The sequence below is a fragment of the Juglans microcarpa x Juglans regia genome, chromosome 3D (genome assembly GCF_004785595.1).
Source record: "Juglans microcarpa x Juglans regia isolate MS1-56 chromosome 3D, Jm3101_v1.0, whole genome shotgun sequence".
In the NCBI taxonomy this organism is placed as follows: domain Eukaryota; kingdom Viridiplantae; phylum Streptophyta; class Magnoliopsida; order Fagales; family Juglandaceae; genus Juglans; species Juglans microcarpa x Juglans regia.
In genome coordinates, this window is record NC_054598.1 from 1,666,502 (window position 1) to 1,691,471 (window position 24,970).

Sequence of the window (24,970 nt, forward strand, 5' to 3'; positions counted from 1 at the left end):
AAAAAATACGCGGTGGTTGTAGAACCATTTAGTATTACTCAAACAGCTATAAAGGACACGAATTCAATTTAGTTAGCTGTCCAAAGATTCTTCCACTTCAATAGATAGCCCCAGCTGAGGAACATTTACTGATTTTGGGCTTATATGTGCATATGTGCATATGTTATTTATAATTTGATTAACTATCTACTGTAAAATTTATTATAATTACAAAAATGAGAAATTTTATTTAGAATTCCTATTTTTTACGCACCTAACATGCAACTGGTGTGAAAGTTTTTTCCATTAACTATGTCAACAAATATTAATATTTTTTTAAAATTATAGTAAATCTCATTATAAGTGATGTATTAATACAACAATTTATACTTAAAAGTTCTATAAAAAAATATTAGTGGGTAGGATACGTTCTTATTCGTATTTACTAGCTTTTCTACTCATTATCTTTACATGTTATATTTTAAAAAAATTAAAATTTAAAAAATTATGTATAATATATGACCTAAAAAGTATAATTTTTTTATTTACAATTAGCTCTTCAAAAAAAAAAAAAAAAGCTGAGGAGAGAGAGAGCGCGCGCGCGCGCGAGAGGGACAGAGGCATAGAGCTAGCTGATAAAGACTGTTATGTCCAAACCCGAAAGGCGAGCCATGACCAAACTAAGCACCCCCTACTCCATCTCCACCACCACCACCCCAACCGTTCTCCTTCTCACCGCCGTTACAAATGCCGTCGCCTTACTTAATTCTCCCTTAGTCTCCCTCTCTCCTTGCCGCAATGCCTCACTCGGCGGGCCACTCCGCCGCCACTGCTAGCTTGTACTGCAGCGATGATGTCGGCGACGTTATCTCCTTGGACGCAGATACGTGGATCTCCGATCAAACTGCATCATCGTCTCTCTTCGTTCATCCTCCGCCCTCCGATGAGTCCACCATTTCCGCGCTCGTCGACTCGGAACTCCTCCACTTTCCCATCCCGGACTACCTCAGACGCTGTCGTGACCGCTCGATCGACGTCAACACTCGCCAAGACTCCATCGACTGGATCTTAAAGGTACTCAGTTTGCTTTACAGATAAAAAGTACGTGCGTAGGTAGGTATATATACATTACATATACGGTATCTAAAGGTAGTGCGGATGTTGAATTTTGGATTTGTTGGTGTGGTGGTTTTCTGCGTGACACAGGTGCACGCGTACTATAACTTCAGGCCGGTTACAGCGTTCCTCTCCGTCAACTACTTCGATCGTTTCCTCTCGTCCCATTCTTTACTGGTAAGAGTAATTTCCCGGGAAAAAACACTTGATTTTCGGAAGAAATTCCGGATTCACCGGGAGTGTGTCTGACACTGAGCTTTGCCGATCGTCTTGTTTTCATCTCAGCAGCCAAATGGGTGGCCGCTTCAGCTGCTATCAGTGGCGTGCTTGTCTTTGGCGGCGAAAATGGAGGAACCCCAGGTCCCACTCCTACTGGACCTCCAAGTGCTTGACCCCAAGTTCGTGTTCGATCCCAAAACGGTGCAGCGAATGGAGCTCCGGGTCATGGCCATTCTCAATTGGAGATTGCGCTCGGTCACACCGTTCGATTTTCTCGACTATTTCATCTCCAAGCTTCCATCTTCTTCCACTCCTAAATCCGAGCTCTTCAACCTGGTCTTCTCTGCTTGCTCGGATCTTATTATCAGCACCACCCGCGGTAATCCAAACCCAACCCAATCCCAACTACTTCTCGGATTCTGTTTTTGATACTAGATTATTACTAACAGTTTAAGTTTATACTTTAAATATTATGTTTCAGTGGTCGATTTCTTGGTTTATGCGCCATCGACAATAGCAGCAGCGGCTGTGCTTTGTGCTACTGCTGATGCTTCTGATTCGCCGGTGGTCGATGGCAAATTGCCTGTTGTTTTTCATGAGAGAGTAAACAAAGTATTATTCTGGCGTCTATATAATTTAATTTTAATTCGTGTTGGGCTTGTTTCGTAAATAAATGTCTCCTCTTTCGCGAGAAATTCAAAGAGAAGCGTGGTGTGTTGAATGTACTGTAGAGAAGGTCATTGAAAGCAGTGTAATAAATTTTTAGTCTTTTTCTTTTCTTTTTACCCTTTTTCTATTTTGGGGACAGGAAAGGGTGAGAAGCTGTCACCAACTAATGGTGGAGTACCTGACCGACACGTGCACGGCAGCTTGCCCAAAAGACAGGAGATCTAAGCCGGCGGCTCCGCCCAGCCCAGTCGCGGTGCTCGACGCCGCTGACTGTGGAAGCTGCGAGACGCGTACCGAGAACCCCGCCACTATTGGCTTAACCGTAGCGGAAGAGGAGCGGCCTATCAAGTGGCAACGATCCTCTGCCCCGGATTTACAGCAGCACTAGATAAGCCCAAACCGGTTTTATTTATCTCTCCTTTTCTTTTAGCGTCAATTTAAAGTTTTATTTTTTATAATTTGGATTATAAAATGCACGGTCGGGATTGCAAGAAGGTACGTATTAGGAAAGAGTTTTTTTTTTTTTTTTTTTTCCTTTTTTGTTTCATTAAAATCGATAAATGATATATGATAGAGTAACATGATATATGATATTAAGTAGTTGATGATATGATGCCTGTTAATATAACCACTTTTGAAGTCTAAGCTGCGGTGGGTTTCGGCTACTTTGTGGAGTCTAGTCAAATACGCACATTTACTGTCTATACTACTCTATAAGGAGGTCCAATGATGTTTCTATAATTCACAAAGCCCCGACCAAGGAGCCTTTCTCTTTCTCTCTCTCTCTATTTCTCTTTTGATTGATGAGTGTTATATTGGACCCATTGATTGTTGGTGCTCGACGGTTATATCTCGAATCCGTAGATGTCGAACCTACATCTAACCTACATATTCGACATCATTGCTGAGACACGTGATAAAATTATAGTAAATCGTAAAAAGAAAAATCAAATTTGATAGGTGGAAAGTTGGTGGCATGACGGGCAGAAGCCACGTAAGAGGGTAGTGAAAAGGTTGGGGAGAGAGGAGATTTGGAGGGAAAAGATGTGAGTGGATGGGGTGGGGGAGACACAGAGGTAGAAAGAATCGGGTCCGTACACGTGTAAGAATGGAGTTTTGTGAGTGAACAGTCGGAGTAGTACCACTACAACTAATATAGGGGAAGGCAAAGATTTGATTGGATGGACGGTGTGTGTGGGGTGACAGAGATTGGGGGTGGAGACCACCACATAGAGTACACATCACCTCAGAGCTTGTAAGCGAACAGAAAGCTCGTGTGTGCCACTTGGCCGCCGCCGCCCCCGCCCCATCCGAATAAAAAAAAAAGATAAATTTACTCCTCTTTTATCATTAGTTTACTATTTTTTTTTAATTTAATCAGGGATGCTATCCACTATTGTAATTTTTGTGAACAAGTTAAATAAATTATAATATATATTTATATATAATTTATAAAATATAAATATATTTATATTTATATAAATATAATATCTATAAATGTAATCAGGAGTAGGGTGAGAGAAATGCGAGATAAAGTTGGGCTCTCCCCACCACTCACCCACCCTCGCTAAGGTTCCTAGACGGGAGATCCTACTCCTACATGGGTGGAGTAGGGTTGCTCGCCTTGCCATACAAAAGTGGGGTGGATGGGAGGCGGGGTGCGAGTGGCCTTCTAGTTTAAATAAATTCAATCAATTAATATAATTATATAATTTAATTAAAAAAATTAAATAATAAAGTAGTAGTAAAGGAAGTATAAAAATATAATTTTTAAAAAAATCCATTTGATTTGGACTATTTTATTGATGTTAGAGAGAGAGAGGTCGTAGGATCACAATAATTAGAGTTGTTAGAGCATCCCATTGGGTTTCTTAAAATTATCTTTTTCTTATAATTTGAGAAAGGAAATACTTTCAAAACTTCCCTCTATACGGATTTCTATTTTATGAAAAAGGTTTAGGAAATGAATAGTGGTTCTCCATATTTGAGAAACTACTATTTATTTTCTAAATCACTTTTATCAATATTTTTTTCATTTCAATTAAATTAATTCTTCTTCCAATCATCTACACTTTCTCTCATACTCATATTTGTTGTAGTTTTAAATATTACTTTTAAAAATAATTTAAATAACTAAGAAAATATTAAAAAAAATTTAAATTTTTATTTAAAATATTCACTAGAGTAATGGTTCAAAACATAAAAAAAAAAATATTGAGTACTTATATTTGTAAATGAAAGTGAGAAAAAAAAATAATAAAAGAAAAATAAAAAAATATTATTTTAATAGAATAGAGAATAGATAGGGAATGAGATGTAAAAAGGTTTTGAAAGATGAGTAAAATTTAAGAAAAAATTTTAAAAAATATATTTTTTTACTAAATTATAAAAAATTTTATAGAAAATCTAATGTGAATGCTTAAGCCTTCTAGTTTTATACGCAGTACCACCAAAACATGGGATCGACTCCACTGTCTAGAGGTTTCTATTTTCTTCTTTATGGTTTGAAAGGGGGCTAAAAATGGGGAGCACAAGTTAGTGGCTGGGATTCCCCATAAGAGTGGTCAAGGTTGGGCCCCATTCCAGGCTGTTTAAAAAGTTGGGAGAGGAAACCAGCTTTCTCTCTTCATCAAATTTTCCTGCATTGCACCGGACCGGAGGGGAGTGTTCACTGTTCAGATAGGAAAGATGAATGAGGTAATTGTCGCAAGGGATTTATTTTATTTTAGGTGGGGACATGCATAACGTGGAATTCTGTTTTTTTATTGGGTGCTCGTACAGAGTAATTATTACATGTTCTGAGTACAAACACATACTACTTCCAATGTTATTTAAGAGAGTTTCTAATAATTTTATCTGCCGAAAGAGTGGAGTGTGCAAATGGAAAGCCTGGGCCTTGAGACCAGGGAATGGACCCCTCCCTGCTCACAAGGCGACAGATTCACAAATCACAAGCTTACTTTTAGTGATAGTACGGAAAGTTTTCGCCCACAGGCTTTCCAAGGGTCTTGACCATTTAGGACCGACTCAATAGAGGAGGAGCCAAGCCAATGAATGAGACAAACCAGCATTGACAATCTTTTTGAAGGCAACTCATGACCTCCGAGCCCACCACCTCCCTCTTCACGTGAGCTCATGAACTACACCTTCAACGCCCAATCCCCATCTCTTTCCTCTTTAATTGATCAACCACGGTGCCTCCCTCCCTCGTCAATGTGGTTTGTTATTATTATTATTATGGGTTTTGATATTGATAAAAGATACCGATAAGAGTAAATTTTTTTCTTTCACATATTTTTTAAATATTTTTTAAAATGTTTTTCTAAAAAAAAAAAAAAAACCAATTCACTAATAAACACTTCCTTAACCATTAAATTTAAAAAAAAAAAAAAAAAAACCAAGTATCGGTTGATTAGAAGTCTAAATCATCGGTCCCTAGCATTTTCCCATTATTATTGCCATTCCTATTGTTAACCCTTGCTTTGCTCTTTTATGGAAGCGACCACATGCAACGTTTTTTTCTTGGTTTTCTCCTACACTTGGTTAACCTTCTCTCTTGGATTGACACAAATTTTCCAAATGAATTATTACGTTTACACAAATTATTATTTTTTTTTCATAAAAGATAAGTTAACGGTAATTTGGTAAATTTGGGCTCAACAAAAAACTTACTAAAAATTTAACTCAAAAAATAAGCCGACTCATTGGTTTGTAAATTCACTTTTGCAAGATTATTGTACAGACAAAGTAATTCTCATTCTGTAAAAATTCCCAATTTAAGAGCAATCTCAATAGGTTTTGTAAAGAGTAAAGCTATGGCCACCGAATCGGGATCCAAATTTGGGTCTTGATAAGTGTATTTTATTTTATTTATTTATTTATTACATATATTTTTTTAACATCTTTAAATATTTAAAAAAAATTCACAACATCATTAAAAACACTTCTTTAATCACTAAGTAAAAAAAAATTACATCGGGACACACTATCGGGACCCTACTTCGGTGGGTTTAGCATTTCTATTTTGTAAAACTTATTTTTATGTAAAATTTGAAGAAAAGTAGCTCAAAATTGCCTCCAACGGATCATGAATTTTCAAATCTATTTTCCATTTTGCTACAGTGTTCACCTACATGTAGCGTGAACTGTACACAAGTGTAAAAATATTTTCTTTATTTTTTCTCTTTTCATGTATTTTGTCTCCCACAATAATTTCTCTCTCCTTGTACTTTTTTTCCAAGAAACTATTAAATAATATAACATTTAAATGATGTAAAGAAAAAAAAAAATAAACTGACGTATGATATATTGTAAAACTTAGTATGTAAAATAAAAAAACTGGATTTTTATGATGTATTTTAAAAGATAGGATACACAAACCATTGTGAGTGCTCTTAATTTTATAATTTGGAAACAAATATTCATATGTCTACAATCGTGAATTTAGCAATCAGAAGAGTTAAGAGCAACAAGAAGAAGAAGGAGGAGGTATCTTAAATGATCATTACAGCGAATTAGACAGTTTTGGATTGGTTAACGGGACTGAAATGTAAGTAGCCTACCAACAGAGGAATGAATGCTCGCAGGGACGGTCTTTACTTTGTTAATGGTAGTGAAATTTAGGTAGTTCACCACCTCTCTCTCTCTCTCTCTCTCTCTCTGTGTGCGCCCCAGTGTGTGCAAAAGAAATGGGTATTAGCATTTGAACGTAGAGAGAAGGGGTGGGGGGAGACCAGAGCTAGGGGAGAAAAAAAGACACTCCAACTTCAAGCAGGAACAAGAGTAGACAATAACTTGGACAAAAGTGTCGAAATTAACGGGGGATTCAGAAACTATGGATCCCACAAAGATTATAATACCTATAAAAACAGAGCAAAGTAGATTCTCAAGCATTTCACTTATAAAAGCATGAAAATCCAATGGTTCAACCATAAGTTTTCGAATTTGGCAACTGATATCAATTGTAAACCTGCGTCTCTCTCTCTCTCTCTCTCTCTGTGTGTGTGCCTGTGAATGAATACCATTATTACTTCTACAGCATGCATGATTGATTGAGAGTCAAGACAATGCACTAAAAGCCACACGCTTAAAATCTCCAAATAAAAGGAAATTGCATTTGAAGGAAGGTGATAATTATTAAGCTCTTTTTCTCGCGTCTTCATACTCAACCCCAATGCTGACAGACACGTTGCTACGTCTTACTTTAGTGGGTGTCATGGCAGCTCCCGAAGCTGAAAATTTTCTTCTTGGTGAAGACTCTGCCGACCTTACGTAAATTTGTGACTTCTTTGTGCCTCCCTCACGCGTAACTTAAGACAGTACTCGTACTATCTTCATTGAAATTTGAAACGCATGTCACACTTGCCTCCATCTTCGCATATTTTTTCACGTTGAAATTTTGACTTTTTCTTATTACTTTAAGGACGCCTCCCTTTCTAGCCTAACAAAAAGATAAAGAAAGAGGGACGGACACCTATGACCAACCGGATACCATACAAATTACCCAGACTTTCATGGATCAAATGAAAGAAAGGGTCGACTCAACTACAGAATACTTGACCAATATTTATGATACATCACCGCAGTTGGGACGGTGAGCAGTTGAAGATGGCAATAATACTGTTTCTCTAAAATTATTTGCAAACTTTGATTTTAGTAGTCCACATGTCCCGGTTGCCAAGTGGGCGTGCCTTTGATTTTTCAATATCAATAATTAGCATCGAAGGTGTGAATAGAACTTTGGGACAATAGGATAATTGTAACTATGATTTGAACTAAGTTCATGCGAGATTGTCGAACTTTTCCTTGATATTTTATGCATGGTTAAAGGATTTACATTAATTTCATGCCCAATTTAGATTTTAAAATATGTTTTTTAAATTTTAGGTAGTAGATTAGAAAGGAATCATATCTTCTTCTCGGGTTTGATGGGGCTGTGTCAAATTCGTTAGGTGCAACCTCTTAAAGTAGTAGAATGCAATGCATGGTGATATATACTATATAGGCTTGCATGGTGGTGCAAGAATCAAAACTAACCTAACTCACCTCAACCCACAAAAAAATTCAACGCTGCCGAGGCTTTTTCTATTTCCTATTTGGAGTTTCAAATAATTTCTCCTCGTTAAAACATCAAACTCACTGAACCTTGGCAAAGTCGATTGCTTGTTTCTCAGATGTGGGATTGATCTTATAAAAGTGCTGCAAATAATCCCTAAGCGCCACCTTCTTGTAAACCTCATGCTCCATGGTTGCATTGATCCTTACAGGCTCGATCTCAGCCCGGGAAGGTGGATTGTAGAACAAAGCAATCGAGAATCGGTCGGCATCCATTTGGGTCACAACCCTGTGCCATGGGCTCTTCAACCTTCCATTGCTCATTATCTCTAAGATGTCTCCCACATTCACCAGCAATGTATCCCGTGGCCATGGCACGGCAACCCACTTTCGGTCCCTGAGCACTTGGAGTCCTCCGGTGGTGTCAAATTCCATTAGAAGAGTGAGAGCACTTGCATCCGTGTGCGGGGTGATGCCCAGGGCAAGGTCAGGCCTCGGACATGGTGGGTAGTAGTTCACTCTCACATTAACCTCACTATCTTTATGATGGAAATACTGCACAAAAACATGTCTTTCAAGTGATAAGGATTCGGCAAGGGAATCGAGTAGGTCGTTGAAGACCTTTCTTGATTCTTTGACGTATTGCTCTATGGCTTGCCTGTCATTCCCAATGTCATTTACTTTGATGAAATCTTCTATTAAACTGATGATGATAACAGTGACAATCGTCCATTATGCGAATCAGTAAACGTACCTGAAATTATTGGGTTTCTGAGGCCAAACATGGAGTCCCTCAGTTGCTCCTTCCGGGGCTGCTTTCATGGTCAGCCGATCAATCCAATCCAACGGCTGATCTTCCGACTTGACAAAATTCCGGCCATAACCCATGTTGTCGACACTCGCATAAGATCCAACACTCGCTTTCTTCTCTTCAAAAGACAACCCGAAGAACCCCTTCACAACATCCTTAACATCGTGCAAAACATCAGCGGGCATCCCATGGTCGGTGATTAAAAACATTCCCCATTCTTGGGCACCACTGGCTAGCTTGGCTAGCTCGTGGGCTCGACCCTCGGGCTCGGACCCCAGCCGTAACTTAGCCATATTGATGGATGGAAAGGTATTGAACTCATGGACGAGAGAGGGTGTGGTTGGTTGGTCCGGGCGCAGTTTGATGAACTTATCTGGCAAGTAATGGAGTCCTTGGCGTGCTAATTCCTGTACCACGGGGACTCTTGAGATTCTCAAACGGCCCTTTTGGTCGTTGAAGCTGGCTTGATGGAAGCAACCTTTGTCTTCCTCCATGTTGGTGACTTGCGAGTAAGGGGGTTCAGGTCGGTTTAGATTCTTCAGAAGAAAATGTAGATAAGATTAGAGAACAAACGAGTGGAGCATTTGCCGAAGGTGTGGCCTCAATGACATAACCCGCCTCTAAAATGGAGTTCTGAATTCGAAGCCCCAACTCAAAAACAGAAAAAAAAAAAAAAAAAAAAATATGTAGAGGCTGAAAATGATGCCAATCAAACTACAAATCTTTGAACGAGTGGAGCAATTTTGTTGCTGCAGGGATTCGACAATTGTTTGGGCTTATCTGGACTGGACTGGACTGGACAACTAAGCCATTTTCATCATTGAACCATTCTATCAGTAACGATCTAACAGTTCAAGCAGGTAGCCTAATTGGACTGTTATTGTAGTTATGGGCCGATAACACCAACGGCCCAAAGTATATGATGATTGACTTCCTATGAAACTTTTAAATCTTGCATGAATGATTGTTAATGTACGTTTCAAATAAATTGACCACGAATCAGTCCTTTTATGTGTCCACGAACGTTATGATGGGCTCAAAATAGTGGTTGTTTATACTTTAATTCAATGGTATTTAGATAATTATTTAACAATTTATTATTCTAATAGCTAGTAGCCTCATTAAAATTAATAATTATTATTTTATATTTATATTAACATTATTCATTTAAAATAGAATTATAAGCAAAGAGATTGTTTGGGTTATGAGTGATGAAAATGAGACTCATACCCACGTGCCGCTGTAACGTAGCCAAGATGTAGGACGGCAGAAGTGCAAGCCACCTGGAACTGACAACAGCTGTATTTATTTAGAAAAACGTTCCTATGCCTACTCTTTTGATACTTCCATTCGACCGTTGATGAAAATTTATTTATTTATTTATTTAATAATTAAAGAAGTAATTTTAAATATATTAATATATATTTTTTATTTTTTAAATATATTAAAAAAATATAAAAAGTAAAAAAAAACTTTTTTATGCTAAGTATACAGCGAGCAAGATAGGAAGGCACAGCAGCCGCACCCACTTATTTATATACATATATTTATAAATGTATGTATGGTGAAGAAATAGATAGGATTTTTTTATACGATTAGGGTTGGTTTGGAGGAAAAATTATTTCATTTAATTTAATTTAATTTTATCTTATTATTATAATTTCTTAAATTTTTACAAAAGATTTAATAAATAATTTAATTTCTTTAAATTTTAAAACAATAATAATATTAAAAAATAATATTCTATTTAATTTTTCTAAAAATATTTAATTTTATCTTAGACTTAAAACGAGGAGCATCGTCCTATAAACGACACGCATTGTAAAGGAGAGTGGGAAAGAAAAAGCGAAGGAAAAGGCAATAAAATCTTATCTCGAAAAAAAATTCATGTCCGCATCCCAAAAGCAGCGGAACACACGGCACTCCCACGCTGTGGTCGTTCGTGGTGGTGCGCCCTCGTACGTGTTTCCGTACTATGTACTTTTGCTAAACGACAAACCATCGATTGACTGATATTACCGGCAGTATGTGTGGCGTGGGCCTCCTTCCCATGGGAACCCTACCTCCCCCACTTAGGGCGTGGAGCCAGCTTGGATGTCCCTGTCTTGCCGACCCTTTCCTTCATGCACTCATTTTTTTTTTTTTTTTTAGAGAGTAGTGATAAGATTACTGTTTTTACTATCTATTTATTATTTATAATGTATTTATCATTTTATTATTTTTTTAAAAATATTTTTTTGACTTCTTTAATCATTAAGAAAAAATTAAAAATATATATAATTTTATTAATATTCATTTCCTTAATAATTAAGTAAAATTAAAAAATTAAAAAAATCAAATATAAAAAGAGTAATAAATAGGTAGTAAAAAGGTAATAATTATATTATTTTCCTTTTTTATATTTTATTTTTGATAAATTCCGTTCTTTTCTTCTATAAAAATATTTTAGTCACAAGTACATAAAGTAACATGTCTTGATATTGTACCTTAGTTTATAAAATTATTTTTATTATAAAGGAAATATAAATACCACATAAAGTTACATCATTTTTATGAATTTATTTCTATATAATTTTTTTTATATATGTACCATTTACCTAAGTTTTATTTTCCGAAACTAATAATAATAATAATAATAATAATTGAAGGGTGCAGTTGTGGATATTACTTGGTATGCTGTTTTTCAGTTATTAGATGATCTGTAACCAGCTTTGCTGATTTCTTTTTTTAATGAATAAAAGAAGCACTACCTTCCAATGATACCAGTTCCGGATTTTGCGTAGTTTATTAGAAATATGTGGATGTTTTGCTGACATTTAATTTTCTCTTTTTATATTGATCATGACTTATCGGTGGAAGGAATAATTATGAAGTTTTTTATATTTTATTTATTTTTTATGATCTTGGTTAGGAAGCTTTTATGAATGGATAGGTAGAGATTACAAAATATCATATTTTTTAATTATTTATTCTTAAGGTAATTAATCAATTAAGTTGAAGCACACTCATTTAATTAGTTGATTAGTTTGTCTCCAGCGAGGAGATCGAAACAGAATCATGGCCCATTAATAGTGAAGCCCTAAATCAGCAATTGAAAATAATATGGCCCAGATGAGCTGTATTGGACATGGTTACATACCGATACTCCCTCCAATCAATGGAGAGAGAGAGAGAGATTTGGATGGTTATTTTTTTTTTTTCTTCTCTTAACAAAAACATAGATTAAAATACGTGGTTATAAAGATATAAGATTTTATGGGGTGAGAGTCCCCAACAATCGTCTCAAAACAAGCAAAAGCAACACCAGCAAATAAAAATAAAAATAAAAATAAAAAGAGGGTTCTCGAATCAAAACATTGATTCTAATCCATGTCCTGCAAATGGGTGTTGCGTAAAAGTGATTACAATGTCTGATAAACAGACTAAAAAACTACAACTAAAAATCGTAGTTGAAATGAGCGTGTTGCATTTTGCTGATCTGGTCTGGCTGAGGGAGACTATCACCAACATTTTATCTTGATCAGTGGTTAGGGAAAATAGGAATATAGGAAAATAACAACCTGCAGATAAACTGATACACCGGCATAGGACCGCCACTGGCTGTGGTGGCGCGTGTAGACACTAGGAAAAAGAAGAACAATAAGATTTGAGAGAGCTGAAGCCATTGACCACGACAATTGCCGCATGTGGTGGCAAAGGACTCCACCTAGCAAGGTGGCGCCTAGAACCCACGCGCACTGTAGGCCGCACATGAGACACACGCGCCACTTGTTTGGGCGATATTCTCCTACTGTCTGATAGATCGGCGGCTATGGAGTCTGATGGTGGGGCGCATGACAGCCTTGGAAGGCCAGAAAGCAGCAGATTAGAGTATCTAGGTGCTATCACTCATTTATTAATTAATGAGTGATCCAAGGGAGAATTTTCACATGGGTATTAAAATTCCTGTGGTGCCATGTGAGTCTTTAGGGATTTAGAGCTCTCTGTTTTCTTCCCCCTCTTTTCCCCCATTTATAAATTATATACCTTTAGATGCCATATCATATGAAATAGCCTCATCCTCAAATTATAGTATACACTATTATAAGACTACGGAGCACTTTCAATAAACATGTGAAAGATTATTAATTATTTAAGGAAAAGCTTTTCGTGCGTGCACTTTTTTTTTTTTTTTTTTTTTGACTTCACATGCATCATGGACTTTTTAAACTTTTAATTTTATTGGAAATATAACCATAAATCTTGATCTTTTTGTTTTTCCTTAGCATAATATAAGAAATTACTTGCATCCACTTGATATTATTAAACTTATGGAACATAGGGTGAGGCTTGCCAAATTTATACTAGGCCAGCAGACATAGGTCTGCTGAATTCAGTAGCGGAGAATACTTATAATATTTATATAATACCGATGAATTAAAAAGAATAAAAAAATTACTTAAAAATAATAATAAAAAAGAGCAAAGCAAGTAGTCCTCCATAGTCCATGATATTAGTTATGAGTTTTTCTACATAACCTCCACCACATTCTACACTCTATATTTTTTTAAAATTTTAAATTTTTTAATATTATTTTTTAAATTTTTTTTGAATTTATTTTTTTAAAATTATTTCAAATTTTCTATTCATTATTCATATAATAAATATTTGATAATAAAAAATTAAAAAAAATGTGAAATATAGAGTGTGAAGAGTTTATAAAGATCTATTCATTAATTATAGCTGCTGATAATCGAACAAACAATTAATATAAAACAAATTCAAAGAATGTGTGCCAAATGTCCAAATAATACCATCATAATTCCACCCTCCTTTCTACCTTTATGGAACATTATCGCGAAGATTAAGGGTGAAGAAAAATGCTAATTGAATTAATAAAAGTGATCGATTGAGTTTTTAATTTTAATTTTTTTATTTAATGATTAAAGAAATGAATATTAGTGAATTGATTTTTTTTTTAAAAAAAATATTTAAAATTGTGCAAAAAATGATTTTAAAAAAAGGAAAAAAAATAAAAAGTAGCTTTACACTCATCGATAAACTTCATTCGATTAAATATCGGTCCTAGTAATACTGTCCTAAGAGTGAAACAAGATACCATTCTTTCTAAAATGATAAAAAAAACAAAAAATATTATTTATTATATAAATGGGGGAAAAAAAGAAGAAGACCATTTAGGCGTAAAAGGATAGAGTATATGGAAAACAAATGTCGGATTTTACATTGGTAGTAGTACACAAAGGATCACCAACTGTCAATTTTTATGGAGTAAATTTAGTAGAAGAATTTTAGGTTGAAGTGCGTGTGCACGTGCATACATGTGTGAATATATGGAAGGCCGCATATGCATAAGCACACGTGCCCACATGTGTGTGTGAGTTCTTGGAGGCTGAGTAAATTTTTGGTAGAGAAATCTCTCTCTCTTTCTCTCTCTCTCTCTGTCTGTCTGTCTGGTTATGAATGTGATGGCATGTGGATTCATAAAAACCCAGTCAACTACAGAACTTACACTCCTTGCCCCAAGAAATTTCTACAGTCTCCACTCATGCTGTCATGCCATAAAAACTTGTTTTGTTTTTTTTTTTTTTGAAGGATCTCTTGGAAAATATGTTAGATAGTGAGAGAGATGTGGGAGAGAGCCTCCAATCAGAGGACATGCACTGACAATAACCTAAATATTTATGTCATTTTATTTTGGGGTTCTGTAGCATCAAAAGCCTAATATGTTCGTTCTCTTGACCACACTTTCAGATTTTCAATTCTTCATACCAATTGATTAAACATTACCAGTGCAGAGATTCAAAAAGGAGGGAAATTTGAGTAAAATGAGAAAAAAACACTAGAAAGTATTCACTGTAATGTTGAAAATGAACATCCCATCTTTCCATATTTCTGCACTAGACCCTCCACTGGAGGACCACAGATACCTGGTGCACTGGATAGTTCATAGATATGGATATAAATTATAATAAGCCAACGACCAACCATATTAATCAAATCAGAGATTGTCACTAAATCACGCACAAAAGTGAAGATAAGAGTTTGTCATTTGAGAGAGAGAGAGAGAGAGAGCGAGAGAGAGGTGCATTACTGCAGAAGGGATAGGTGTCCATATACGGTGAAGGGAGAAACGGACGTGTACCCGGTTTTGTTTACGGGTACAGTGCCTCGCTGTCTAGCATGTGAAGTTGTGGCTTTTCCCCTTCTCTCTCTCTTACATGCACCCTCTTATAACCCAACCCCGAATGGCACTTCTGATTCATTCACTTACTGACCCGAATAGGGAGGGAGAGTCAGGACAAAACTAGTCTAGGATTTTAGTCTGATTCCCTTTGGATTTTCCCCCACACCCCATTTCCACTCTTCCCATCCAACACTGCTTGGTGAGAAGACAAAGTAGTCTTAAGAGTGTAGCGCTTGGAAGCTTGAGCACGAGTGACTCTCAGTTTAATTGTCTCTCTTTCTTGAAAAATTTCAGGGCTTATATAAGAAAACCCATTTGGGATTTCCTTTGACCAAATTAGAGGAAAATGAATGTGTTTGATTCAGAATGCAGCAGTGGGTGCGAGTCTGGTTGGACTTTATACTTGGAACACTCTTTTCTTTCTCCAAATGTTTCAAGTAGAGATACTGGGTTTCTAGATAGAAACAATCGTTTCTGTGATGAATATAAAGATAAAAGAGCTAAAGAAGAGGCTAAAGAAGAAGAAGAAGAAGAAGAAGAAGAAGAAGAGGACCTGTCTATGGTTTCTGATGCATCTTCAGGGCCTCCACATCTCTTTGAAGATGAAGGTCACGTCAATGATGATAGTGGGTGCTTTTACCCTGCGTCCAGAGCCGCCACATTGGCGAAGAATGTGGGGAAAAGGCAGAAAATAAAACAACACCGACACCGTGAAGATCACGAACTGAATGATTTTCTCGATGACACTGCTAGCTCTCCTGTTATCAATTTCTCCTGGGTAAGTTCGCATATATAGCACCCTTAACTAAAGTAATATCCAAAAATAGCATGATCCAACCGGTGTTGCTTGGAGAAATTAATTATTGGATTATATTTTCTCTGATGGTTTCTTTAATATTTGGCAGAACAACTTCAGTCTTGACAATAATCAACCTTCAATGGAGAGTGTCTTGGGTTTTTCACAAGGTTTCTCAGAAACTCGTTTTGAGGTACTTGTCCCTAACTCTTGCTGGGGTTTGATCGAAGCTTTTACTTCTCTTTTGTAAATAATTATACAAAGTATATTTATAGCTGGTGCATTCTCGCAGCGTACACCTGCATTCCAAGACCACTTTGGTTTTTCAAAGTCCACCCTGCCTGGAAACCATCTTCAGAACAACCAGTTGAGTGCTGCTTATTAATATATTTCTTAATTTAAATTCTAATATCGTGGTACTATTGAAAGCTTGAATGGTTATGATTCATTGCTTGAGCTATTAACATGCTAATGATTGTTCGTAATTAATCAACCTAAATTTTTCTTCTCTACAGTTGGCTTGAAGGGAAGAGGTTAGGATTGAGATGAGGTGATTTCCCTGCTTCTGCCGCTGATGCTGTTGTTACTATAGAAGTTGCTCTGAATGAAATGATGGGATGGCTGTCAAAGTAAAAGCAGCTGAATCTCAAAAGGGATCTTATTCGTTGCCTTTTATTTTCTTTTCTCTGCTTTTGCCTGTCAATGCAGTGGGAAACAACCTGAGAACAATGCTTGGAAATAAATTTCTTGTTTGGAAAATTTAATTTCCTTGTCAATGAATAGTGGGTACAAATCAGCCTTGTCTTTTAGGCAGTCTCCATGCTGTCATGCCAGCTCTTGATTTTCATGGAGCCCCATGCAGTCTTTATATCACTCATTTGCATCTTTAGATGCTATTAACTAACTTTACTTCAAATGGCAATGAGAGCAAAAACTGGATGGTGGATCTGCAATCCAGCAGAGCAATTTTTAATATCTGCTTCCGAAAGCTATGGAAATGGATGTTCACTGAAAACTTGGGGCTTACTGTGTGTTGCCTCAGTATTCTTATTTATTTTCACATTTTTCACCACTCATATATGTTGTGTCCTACCTAAAAACATAAATCAGATATGTCGTGGTTATTGGAACTTGCAGATTGCAACTCCTAGCTGCCCTCCCTCTTATTCTTCATCCCCTGCTTCCCACAATAAATCCCTACCAAATCTTATGATGCACATCAATCTTTCAACAAATTCCAGTCATTCTCACCCGTCCAAACTACAACAAAGGAAACCAAGTCCTCGGAAGTGACCGTAAAGAAAGGAAGCAAGAGATTAGCAAATTAATCAGAAAGTAAACAGGTAGCGAGCGATAGCGATAGAGCTGTCATGCAGTTCTAGTAATGCGTTGGGTGCTTTTGATATTTCTTTAAACCACAACTTTTTAACAAAGGACGGAATGAAGTTAACTAATCACTATACATATCATCCAAACACATAATTATAATGTTATGATTTGATGGAATCCCATCAATTCTTTGTTGAAAAGCTTACTATTGTAGGAGAAGAACCACCAAATCTTAGAAAAGGCTTGGGCACTAACAAGGACAATAAACTTGTGTCTCTGATAATCCAGACAAGGTTCCATCCGTCCTGATAGTTCTTCTCCACATGACAACACGACAGTTTAGGCTTAATCTGCACATGAAAAATAATGCAGGAAAATGAAAAGTATTATGGGTGATGGGCAATCAGTACAGAGTGCACGGATGAGGCGGAAATGCCAAACTTGATGGGGGAATATTTCATATGCATCTCCATGACCCTTTTTTAAGTCCACGAGATCCTGCCTGTGATCTTTCTGACCTAATGGAACATGCCCCATTTTGTTTAATATGTCAGCTTTATCTCATTTGGAAGGATCTTCATTTCTCAAATATTTTATGTATACGACATTTATTTATGCAAGCCTGTCCGCCTTTGAAGCTGTCCTTGGACTTGATGTCATGCACAATTATGTGTCTTTCCCTGGATTTCTTTATTCCTCTTTAACTATTTCCAGTCAGTTCCTACTCAAATAAAATAAAGTTGGGTTTCTGCTAGAAAGGTTGAGAAAGATAAACAAAAGATAGGACTTGGGAATTTAGGATGTCCAAATTTTAAGCTTTGCTCACATGCCCTTTTTCATATTTAATTCTCTGGTTCAGTAATGGAGTCTAAATTGCAGAAGGAAAAGAAAAAAAGTGGAAGCAAGATAATGACAAATAAGAAAAAATAAAATAAAAAAGGAGAAGGTTTTAGTCTTTGCCTCACTGTATTCCATCATCATATTGGATAAGGAGGATCTAAGAGGTATGGGAGAAACTTCTTCTGCCCTTCCAACCACCGCCAAAACAAAACCTTCAATTTACTGTAACATAGAGAGAGGGGGAAGGGAGGGGGGGCTTTGTTGTTTCTTACAAGAGCTCTGATATCTACTTGTCTGCAATGCTGTGTTAACTTCGAGTGTTCCCATTTCTTTAGACAAAACCTCTCCACATACCTTATCATCTCTGCCATGGACATGAATATGTTATGAATCAGGAAGCATGGAAGCACTAGGTCCAATGTCAAGACCAAAGAGTTGACAGTACCAATAAATAGTGAAATCTAATTTTGGCAAAGGGTGCTTTTGCTGGTTGTGGCCAATTATTATCGTCAGAACTATGATGTGTCTCGTGATAGGACCAGTAATTTGATTTCAACATCACTTCTTGAAAGAAGGGAACATAATACACAAATACATATCCCATTTTCTTTCAAGCCAGGGCGCTGAACATGCATTTTAACTCTCTCCACTGTAAAGATGAATCTGCGGCACAGTCTGCAAAGTTCTGGAAAGGGTGGATAAATCTCTTAGCCATGAGGCTCCCGTAAATCAATACAAGTTAGCCATAGAGATTCTTCTTATCTATACGCCTAGTTTGGTATTTGGCAACCCTCGCAGAATTTGTTTTATATTTCAGTATAGTTAAGCAAAAGCTGGATCTTCATTACTGAGCTCCTAAAGATTTTGTCCAAACCAACAGATCCACAGGCGGACTCACATCAGGGAGAAAGATTTTGAGTAGGCCTGAAAGTTGTTCGTCTGGATCGAACTGAGACTAGTCGGTCTAGATCCATAAAATAGAAGACCGAAAGTTTTTGGTCCAAAGTGGGATCTTTCCAACCTGGATGCATGGACTGGGACTTATGGATAATTCAATTATTTATGTTTCGTATAAAAAATGTAAAAAGTTTAATATAGCTCATTATATATTAACTATCATAATATATTGACATACTCTTAGTAACAAATTAGCAATTAACATCATCAAAATAATTATAATTAGTTATTTTTTTAATGAATTAGTTACATAATCTACATTAATAATTCATTTAATTTTAATTTAGTAATTTTAATTTTTTTTTATTAATTTATTTGAAAAAAAGAAGAAGAAAAAAATAAAAAATAATTAGGTCGGACCAAACGGACCTATAGCTACCAGATCCGATCTCTAGGGATGTTTGGTCCGGTTCGGTCTGGGAAAGATCCCAGACCGATTTACACCCCTAATTTTGAGGACTACATTTTATAATTCTCAATTATGTTGAATACAAAATATTGATCTCTATTTATAAAAAGATTACATAAAGTTGAGATAAGATAAATATCTTCTAAAACCACATCTCTAAATTTAGTAATAATAAAAACCAAATCAAAACAATATCAAGCCTCATTATTTTGATATTATCTAGCATTGTTCGCCATTCAACATCACGATATCCTCTGAAGATCCAAACTCATGGCACATGGGCTTTTCTTTTTGATCCACATCTATCCTATTCATGTTTCGGTTATACAGCAAATGCTGAAAACGTGATTCTACAATTATCAATATTCAGATATACGCTTGAATTAGCCCGATATTCAAGCCCGATGGGCCCAGAATCACGGATTCTTTGGGCCAAAACATGACAGCCCAGTCCATTGTGCAACATCACAATAGTTACGTTGGGGCTCAACCAAATCTCAACCCCATGAATGCTTTTGGTCTCAACTCCAAGTTCAAAGCTCAAACCTTGTGCAGCAATCATAATGCTGTTTTCGTTGTAAAGCCAAACCTGCCCTAGGTATTGTATTGGAGACCTGATAAGATATCAAATACCTACAGCTATTTTTCCCATCACCTATAAGAATTTATAATAAATTGCTTTGGCAAATGAAGTATTTTTTACTGGAGCATGCAGTTTGCACAGACTTGAACGGCAGAATGCCCTCCATTGATGTGTTAATTGCCCATAGATTAAACAGTAAAATGATATCTCCTCAGCTGGAAATATATATATATATACAACTCATTCCGTATGGAAAGAAATTTCACGCCAAAAATGAGTATTATCAAGTCACCAAAGCAGGAACTAATTGCTGAACATTTGGAACTTGAAAGTGTGGTAGAAGTTGCAGTAAATGGGTGCAAAACAAGTCAAAATGTTGCTTCCAATAACATCTTTTAAGCAGCTTATACAGTTTCAAGAAGTGATGTGAAACGTCCTCTCATTTGTTTTTTTGAAGCCAATCAATAATACCCTTCTCTGCCTCTGAAAGCTGCTCTTGGTTCCCCTTCGAAGCTCCTTCCACAAACTCAAAGTAGTCCTTGTAATTGCGCTTGTAGTAACTATCCAGTCTCTGCAACATAATCATAATAATGATAAAAATGCATCTCAACAGTTTTTTAAGTTCTACAAAGTAGCAACCCTTCTTTTAAGCTCAACGGTTTTAATCCAAAAGTAGGAAATCTGTGCAGCCAATAATTTATTCACCTCCTTGTCATTTTTGGACTTGTTTTCCTCTGACTTCTTCAGATACTCTGAAAAGATTATCAAGTGCCAATTAATCAGAAGAATTAAAGGGCGGACGGAAAAGCTAAATATATGGGCACCCAAAAACTTTGACAGATGAGAAAAAAAAAAAAAAAAAAAAGCGATTGAGGCTGAAGAGAGAAATCAATACGTTTAAGAAGGTCGGTCTTGGAGTCAGCGACTTGGGGAGCAGCAACCAGAGTGGATAAGAGAAGGCATCTCCTTCCAATGTCTGAGATGGTGGTGGTGGTGGTGGTTGTTGAAGATGGTGTTTTTCGCTCTCTTCTATGGACTGCCTGCACGTTAGATGAAGCAAACCTGTTCACAGTTACAGTCAGTGCCATCAATATACTTTGGCCTATTGAACTCATTTCAGAGCTACCATTTACAACTCAGGGGGGTACGAGGACAACCACCAGTTCTATAGAAATATGGATATGACGATAAGGTTTCCTTTCTTACTCTGAATTCGTGTAACTTAAATTGCTGACGGTATCTCCTAACACTAAATTAGATATGAAAACTGATAGTTACACTGGTTAGTATTTAAGTGCTGTGCAATCATTTTGAGAAAAATAAATAAATACGATATTTATATAAAAATAAATTAATTTTTTTAAAATAACTGTACAACGCTTGCACACTTTATAACTGTATTTAACATTATTCATTGGACGTTAATATACTTTATCACTTATCACGCAAATAAAATGTGACGTGCCTTTTCAAAAATTAAAAAAAAAAAAGGTTCATCTTTGGAACGGAGGGGCCGATTTCAAGGGTTCAACGCTCTTCAATAGTTATATGACACTTCAGCACTCCATATTAATGTTTTAAATTTTATTTCGGTGATGATTCTAATTTAAGTACTAAAACGGAATATTTTAGTATCGGTGTATTCTGATGTACCGTTTCAGGATAATTATATATTATATATAAATATTTATATGTATATATAAATTAACAACTATTGGAATAAATACATATATATGTAAATGTGTATCATGTATATATGTGTATAGACAGTATATATATGGAAGAATTGAAGATTTATAAAATGATATACGTTGAAAAATTCACAAACTTGAGTTGAGACACAAAAATAAAGAAAAAAATAGAGGAATTATAAAAAAATAATGATATTTGAAAAAAGAGAGAATGAGGGGACATATTTAAAGTTACAAAAGAAATTAAAATGATATAAATACATTTTATATTATGGAATGTATTAAATATCATCTGAATTTAAAATTTATAAAAATATCATTCAAGCACAAGAAAATTATAAAAACAGCCCGAAATAGAATTGGTATTGGGATGCCAATTTCGATCGGAATGGCTATAATTTGACAGGAATGATCAAAACGGGCTGAAATTTAGAGCAAAACGAAACAAGGAGATATAGTATACTGGATACTACATTGAAACGGCAAATTCCAGCCGGAACACAACGAAATTTAAAACTATGCTCCATACACTAGTTTCATGAGCTGCATCACATGTGATTAATATAGAAATGAGATGAGATGAGATGAGATGATATGAGTTAAGATGATTTGTGAATAATAGTGAGATTATTAATTGAAATGAGATGAGATGATTTTATTTCACCTCTGTATCCAAACAGGCATTTAAATTGAAAACAAAAGACTTTGACACTAGTTTCATCTCCTATCTCTTATGAAAACACCAAATTCCATCTCAACCCGCCTCACACCCTCTAGACCTTTGCACCCCTTCCTGACCGCCGCATGGTGCACGACCTCCTGATCAACGCACCCCTCCACAAAGCGGTTCCAAATAGAATAGGGTATGCAGTTCCTCAATTTCTTTGAGCAAGCAAAAATTACGATGAAAAAAAAGCATGAAGTTGAGTTTCCACATCATCATAACACAAAGCAACTAAATCAAATGACGTAAAATCCTTCCATGCTGGTCCTCATCCTTTCGTTCATATAGCTGCAACCAATAATCATCGACATGAATCACATCTACCCACTTCCATTATAGTAGTGAAGTGACATTTTTCATAAATGCAATGATCCAAAATCAAAACTCCTTCACTAATTTCCCTCGTTCCATGATTTAGAACTTCTACTTCAATAGTTGGACCGGTTGCTTTGTCAAATTTCAGCATTGTTCCATTTTTTAAAATTTCATGAATGCATTCTGAAGATACAATAAGGAACCGGAAGCCTTGTGGAGAGGGGTGATTGGGTGCAAATATGGAGATATGTGGGGGGTTTGGTGCACGAAAGAAGTTAGAGGAGCTAATGAAGTTGGGATGTGGAAACATATTAGAAGAGGATGGGCGATCTTTTTTTGTCACACTCATTTTCAGTTGGGCAATGGATCCAGGATTAAATTCTGGAAAGATATTTGGTGCGGAGATATTGCTCTACATAATGTATTTCCCTCATTATTCCAAATTGCCAGTGTTAAAGAGGCTTCAATAGCGGAGGTCATGAGAATATCAAGTGAACAACTTCATTGGAACATCAGTTTCAGTTGGGCTGCGTAAGATTGAGAGGTGAATAATTTTGTTGACTTTTATAGCCTCCTTTATTCAGTGAAGCCAAGTCAGTTTCAAGAATATGGTTTATGGTGGGTACCTGCCGGGAAATGTGTCTTTTCAGTTCGCTCATTCTTTAAGGTTCTTACCCAAGACCCCAATATGAGGTTCCCATGGAGAAGGGTATGGAGACACAAGGCGCCCCAAAAGTAGTTTTTTATTTTTTGTGAGGACAACATCTTTGGGCAAGATTTTCACAACAGATAACTTGAGGAAGCGAAGAATTATCATAGTAGATTGGTGTTGCATGTGTAGAGGAGGGGGCGAATCGGTAGATCACCTCTTGTTACACTCTGAGATAGCACGAGTTTTATGGGATGAGGTGTTGGGTAGAGTAGAGTTGGGTTGGGTCATGCCTAAGACTGTGGTAGCAGCTCAGGCCAGCTGGCCAATCATTGGAGGGGTTCACCAGATCTCAGCAGTTTGGAAGATGATTCCGATGTGCATCATGTGATGTCTTTGGCAGGAACGTAATACGCGAACGTTTGAGGACAATGAGAGATCGATAGAGGAATTTATAGCTTTCTTTTATAGCATGTTATGTACATGGTCCAAGGCTATTGATTTTAATGGCATGACCTTTCATGATTTCCTTATATCTCTTGCGAACCCCTAGTCAGGGTTGTCTTATATACTGGGCTAGGCAGAGTAATACAATTTGTTTACTTATATATAAAAAAAAAAGAGCAATGCTACATACAGTTCTCATTTTGGAGATTGCAATGTAAGTTTAGATAATTTTATCTTTAAAATTACAAAAATATTCCTCCTAAAATGATGTTTTTTATTATTTAATAAAGGGTCTGCATATACAATCCCTAAGTGAGAACTGTAAATAAAATTTCTAAAAAAAAAAAAAAAAAGAAGAAGTAGAAACGTGTTTTTTCTTCCCTTTTTTTTTTTTCATTTTACATTTCACAATTCGTTACGTTCCCAAGCAAAATAAAAATAAACAAGGGCTAGATTTCGAATTCCTTTTTTTTATAGGCATTGACAAAATAGAGAGAGATAGAAGAAATTACTTGACTTTCATGCGAGCAAGGCGATCGGCGACGGAAGTGTTCTTCTCCATCTTGGTTTCTGGGAGTTATGCGGTGTTGCGTGGTTCATGGTAGGGCTACGTGGAACACGCCTATTGGAGGTTATTATTTGGGGGAGAACACCAGGACCGGCAAGACGTTATTCTCAAAAAAAGAAAAAAAGAAAAAAGAATGAGACGTGCGGTAGTCCCTTCAAATGCTCGGGGGTTTGGAATGACAAGATGTGTCATATTTTCAGTGATCACGTTTTAAATAGATTTTTATTCGAGTGATTGATTTATAAAACTACTTAACATGTATCTCATCAATTGATACGATTAAAAATGATAAAATTCAAAATAAAGAGCAGTATTACTGGAGGGGTTAAAGTATCAAAGACTTTGATATGAACACAAAAAAATAAAAAAAATAAAAAACTTTGAAGTGAACATTGTCTCTCAAGCCTCGGCTCAACTGATTATGTTCATGATTTTCTGTATTCATCTAACCATGGACGTAGAAAGAATTGCTATTGCTGGAACTTCCAAGGCAATTTGAAACTTGTTGATTTAAATTATATATACTCAGTAAGAGATTAGTTAATATATGGTGGTTCCATGCACATTGAAGTCCAATCCCGTTCTGTTGACTCTTCGGACCAGAGGAAACAAATACAGCAGAGCCCTGCA

The 24,970-nt window shown here is 36.2% G+C and overlaps 4 protein-coding genes across 6 annotated transcripts; 2 read left to right on the plus strand and 2 right to left on the minus strand.

The window, feature by feature from the left end:
• Positions 1-565: 565 nt before the first annotated feature.
• Positions 566-2,648, plus strand: LOC121254599 (cyclin-D1-1-like). Of its 2 annotated transcripts, none has more exons than XM_041154714.1 (5): positions 566-1,053; positions 1,186-1,272; positions 1,381-1,693; positions 1,796-1,926; positions 2,123-2,648. In XM_041154714.1, exons 1-5 carry the CDS (start codon positions 778-780, stop codon positions 2,369-2,371), a joined length of 1,056 nt encoding a protein of 351 aa, XP_041010648.1. In that variant the 5' UTR covers positions 566-777; the 3' UTR covers positions 2,372-2,648. The 2 variants fall into 2 exon arrangements, with proteins under 2 accessions (XP_041010648.1, XP_041010649.1); XM_041154715.1 differs by having other exon boundaries at positions 1,384-1,693.
• A 5,352-nt stretch (positions 2,649-8,000) lies between these two features.
• LOC121254600 (1-aminocyclopropane-1-carboxylate oxidase 1-like) lies at positions 8,001-9,461 on the minus strand. The gene is made up of 2 exons (XM_041154716.1): positions 8,792-9,461; positions 8,001-8,695 (listed from the first exon to the last, which is right to left on the minus strand). Exons 1-2 carry the CDS (start codon positions 9,340-9,342, stop codon positions 8,119-8,121), a joined length of 1,128 nt encoding a protein of 375 aa, XP_041010650.1. The 5' UTR covers positions 9,343-9,461; the 3' UTR covers positions 8,001-8,118.
• Positions 9,462-15,042: 5,581 nt separating this feature from the next.
• LOC121254601 (protein SOB FIVE-LIKE 5-like) lies at positions 15,043-16,624 on the plus strand. Of its 2 annotated transcripts, XM_041154717.1 has the most exons (4): positions 15,067-15,810; positions 15,938-16,021; positions 16,121-16,194; positions 16,344-16,624. In XM_041154717.1, the coding sequence occupies exons 1-4, from the start codon at positions 15,379-15,381 to the stop codon at positions 16,375-16,377; spliced, it is 624 nt and encodes a 207-aa protein (XP_041010651.1). In that variant the 5' UTR covers positions 15,067-15,378; the 3' UTR covers positions 16,378-16,624. The 2 variants fall into 2 exon arrangements, with proteins under 2 accessions (XP_041010652.1, XP_041010651.1); XM_041154718.1 differs by lacking the exon at positions 16,121-16,194 and having other exon boundaries at positions 15,043-15,810.
• Positions 16,625-20,206: 3,582 nt separating this feature from the next.
• LOC121254603 lies at positions 20,207-21,167 on the minus strand. Its single transcript, XM_041154719.1, has 3 exons — positions 20,842-21,167; positions 20,652-20,698; positions 20,207-20,517 (listed from the first exon to the last, which is right to left on the minus strand). The coding sequence occupies exons 1-3, from the start codon at positions 21,059-21,061 to the stop codon at positions 20,386-20,388; spliced, it is 399 nt and encodes a 132-aa protein (XP_041010653.1). The 5' UTR covers positions 21,062-21,167; the 3' UTR covers positions 20,207-20,385.
• Between the last annotated feature and the right edge of the window lie 3,803 nt (positions 21,168-24,970).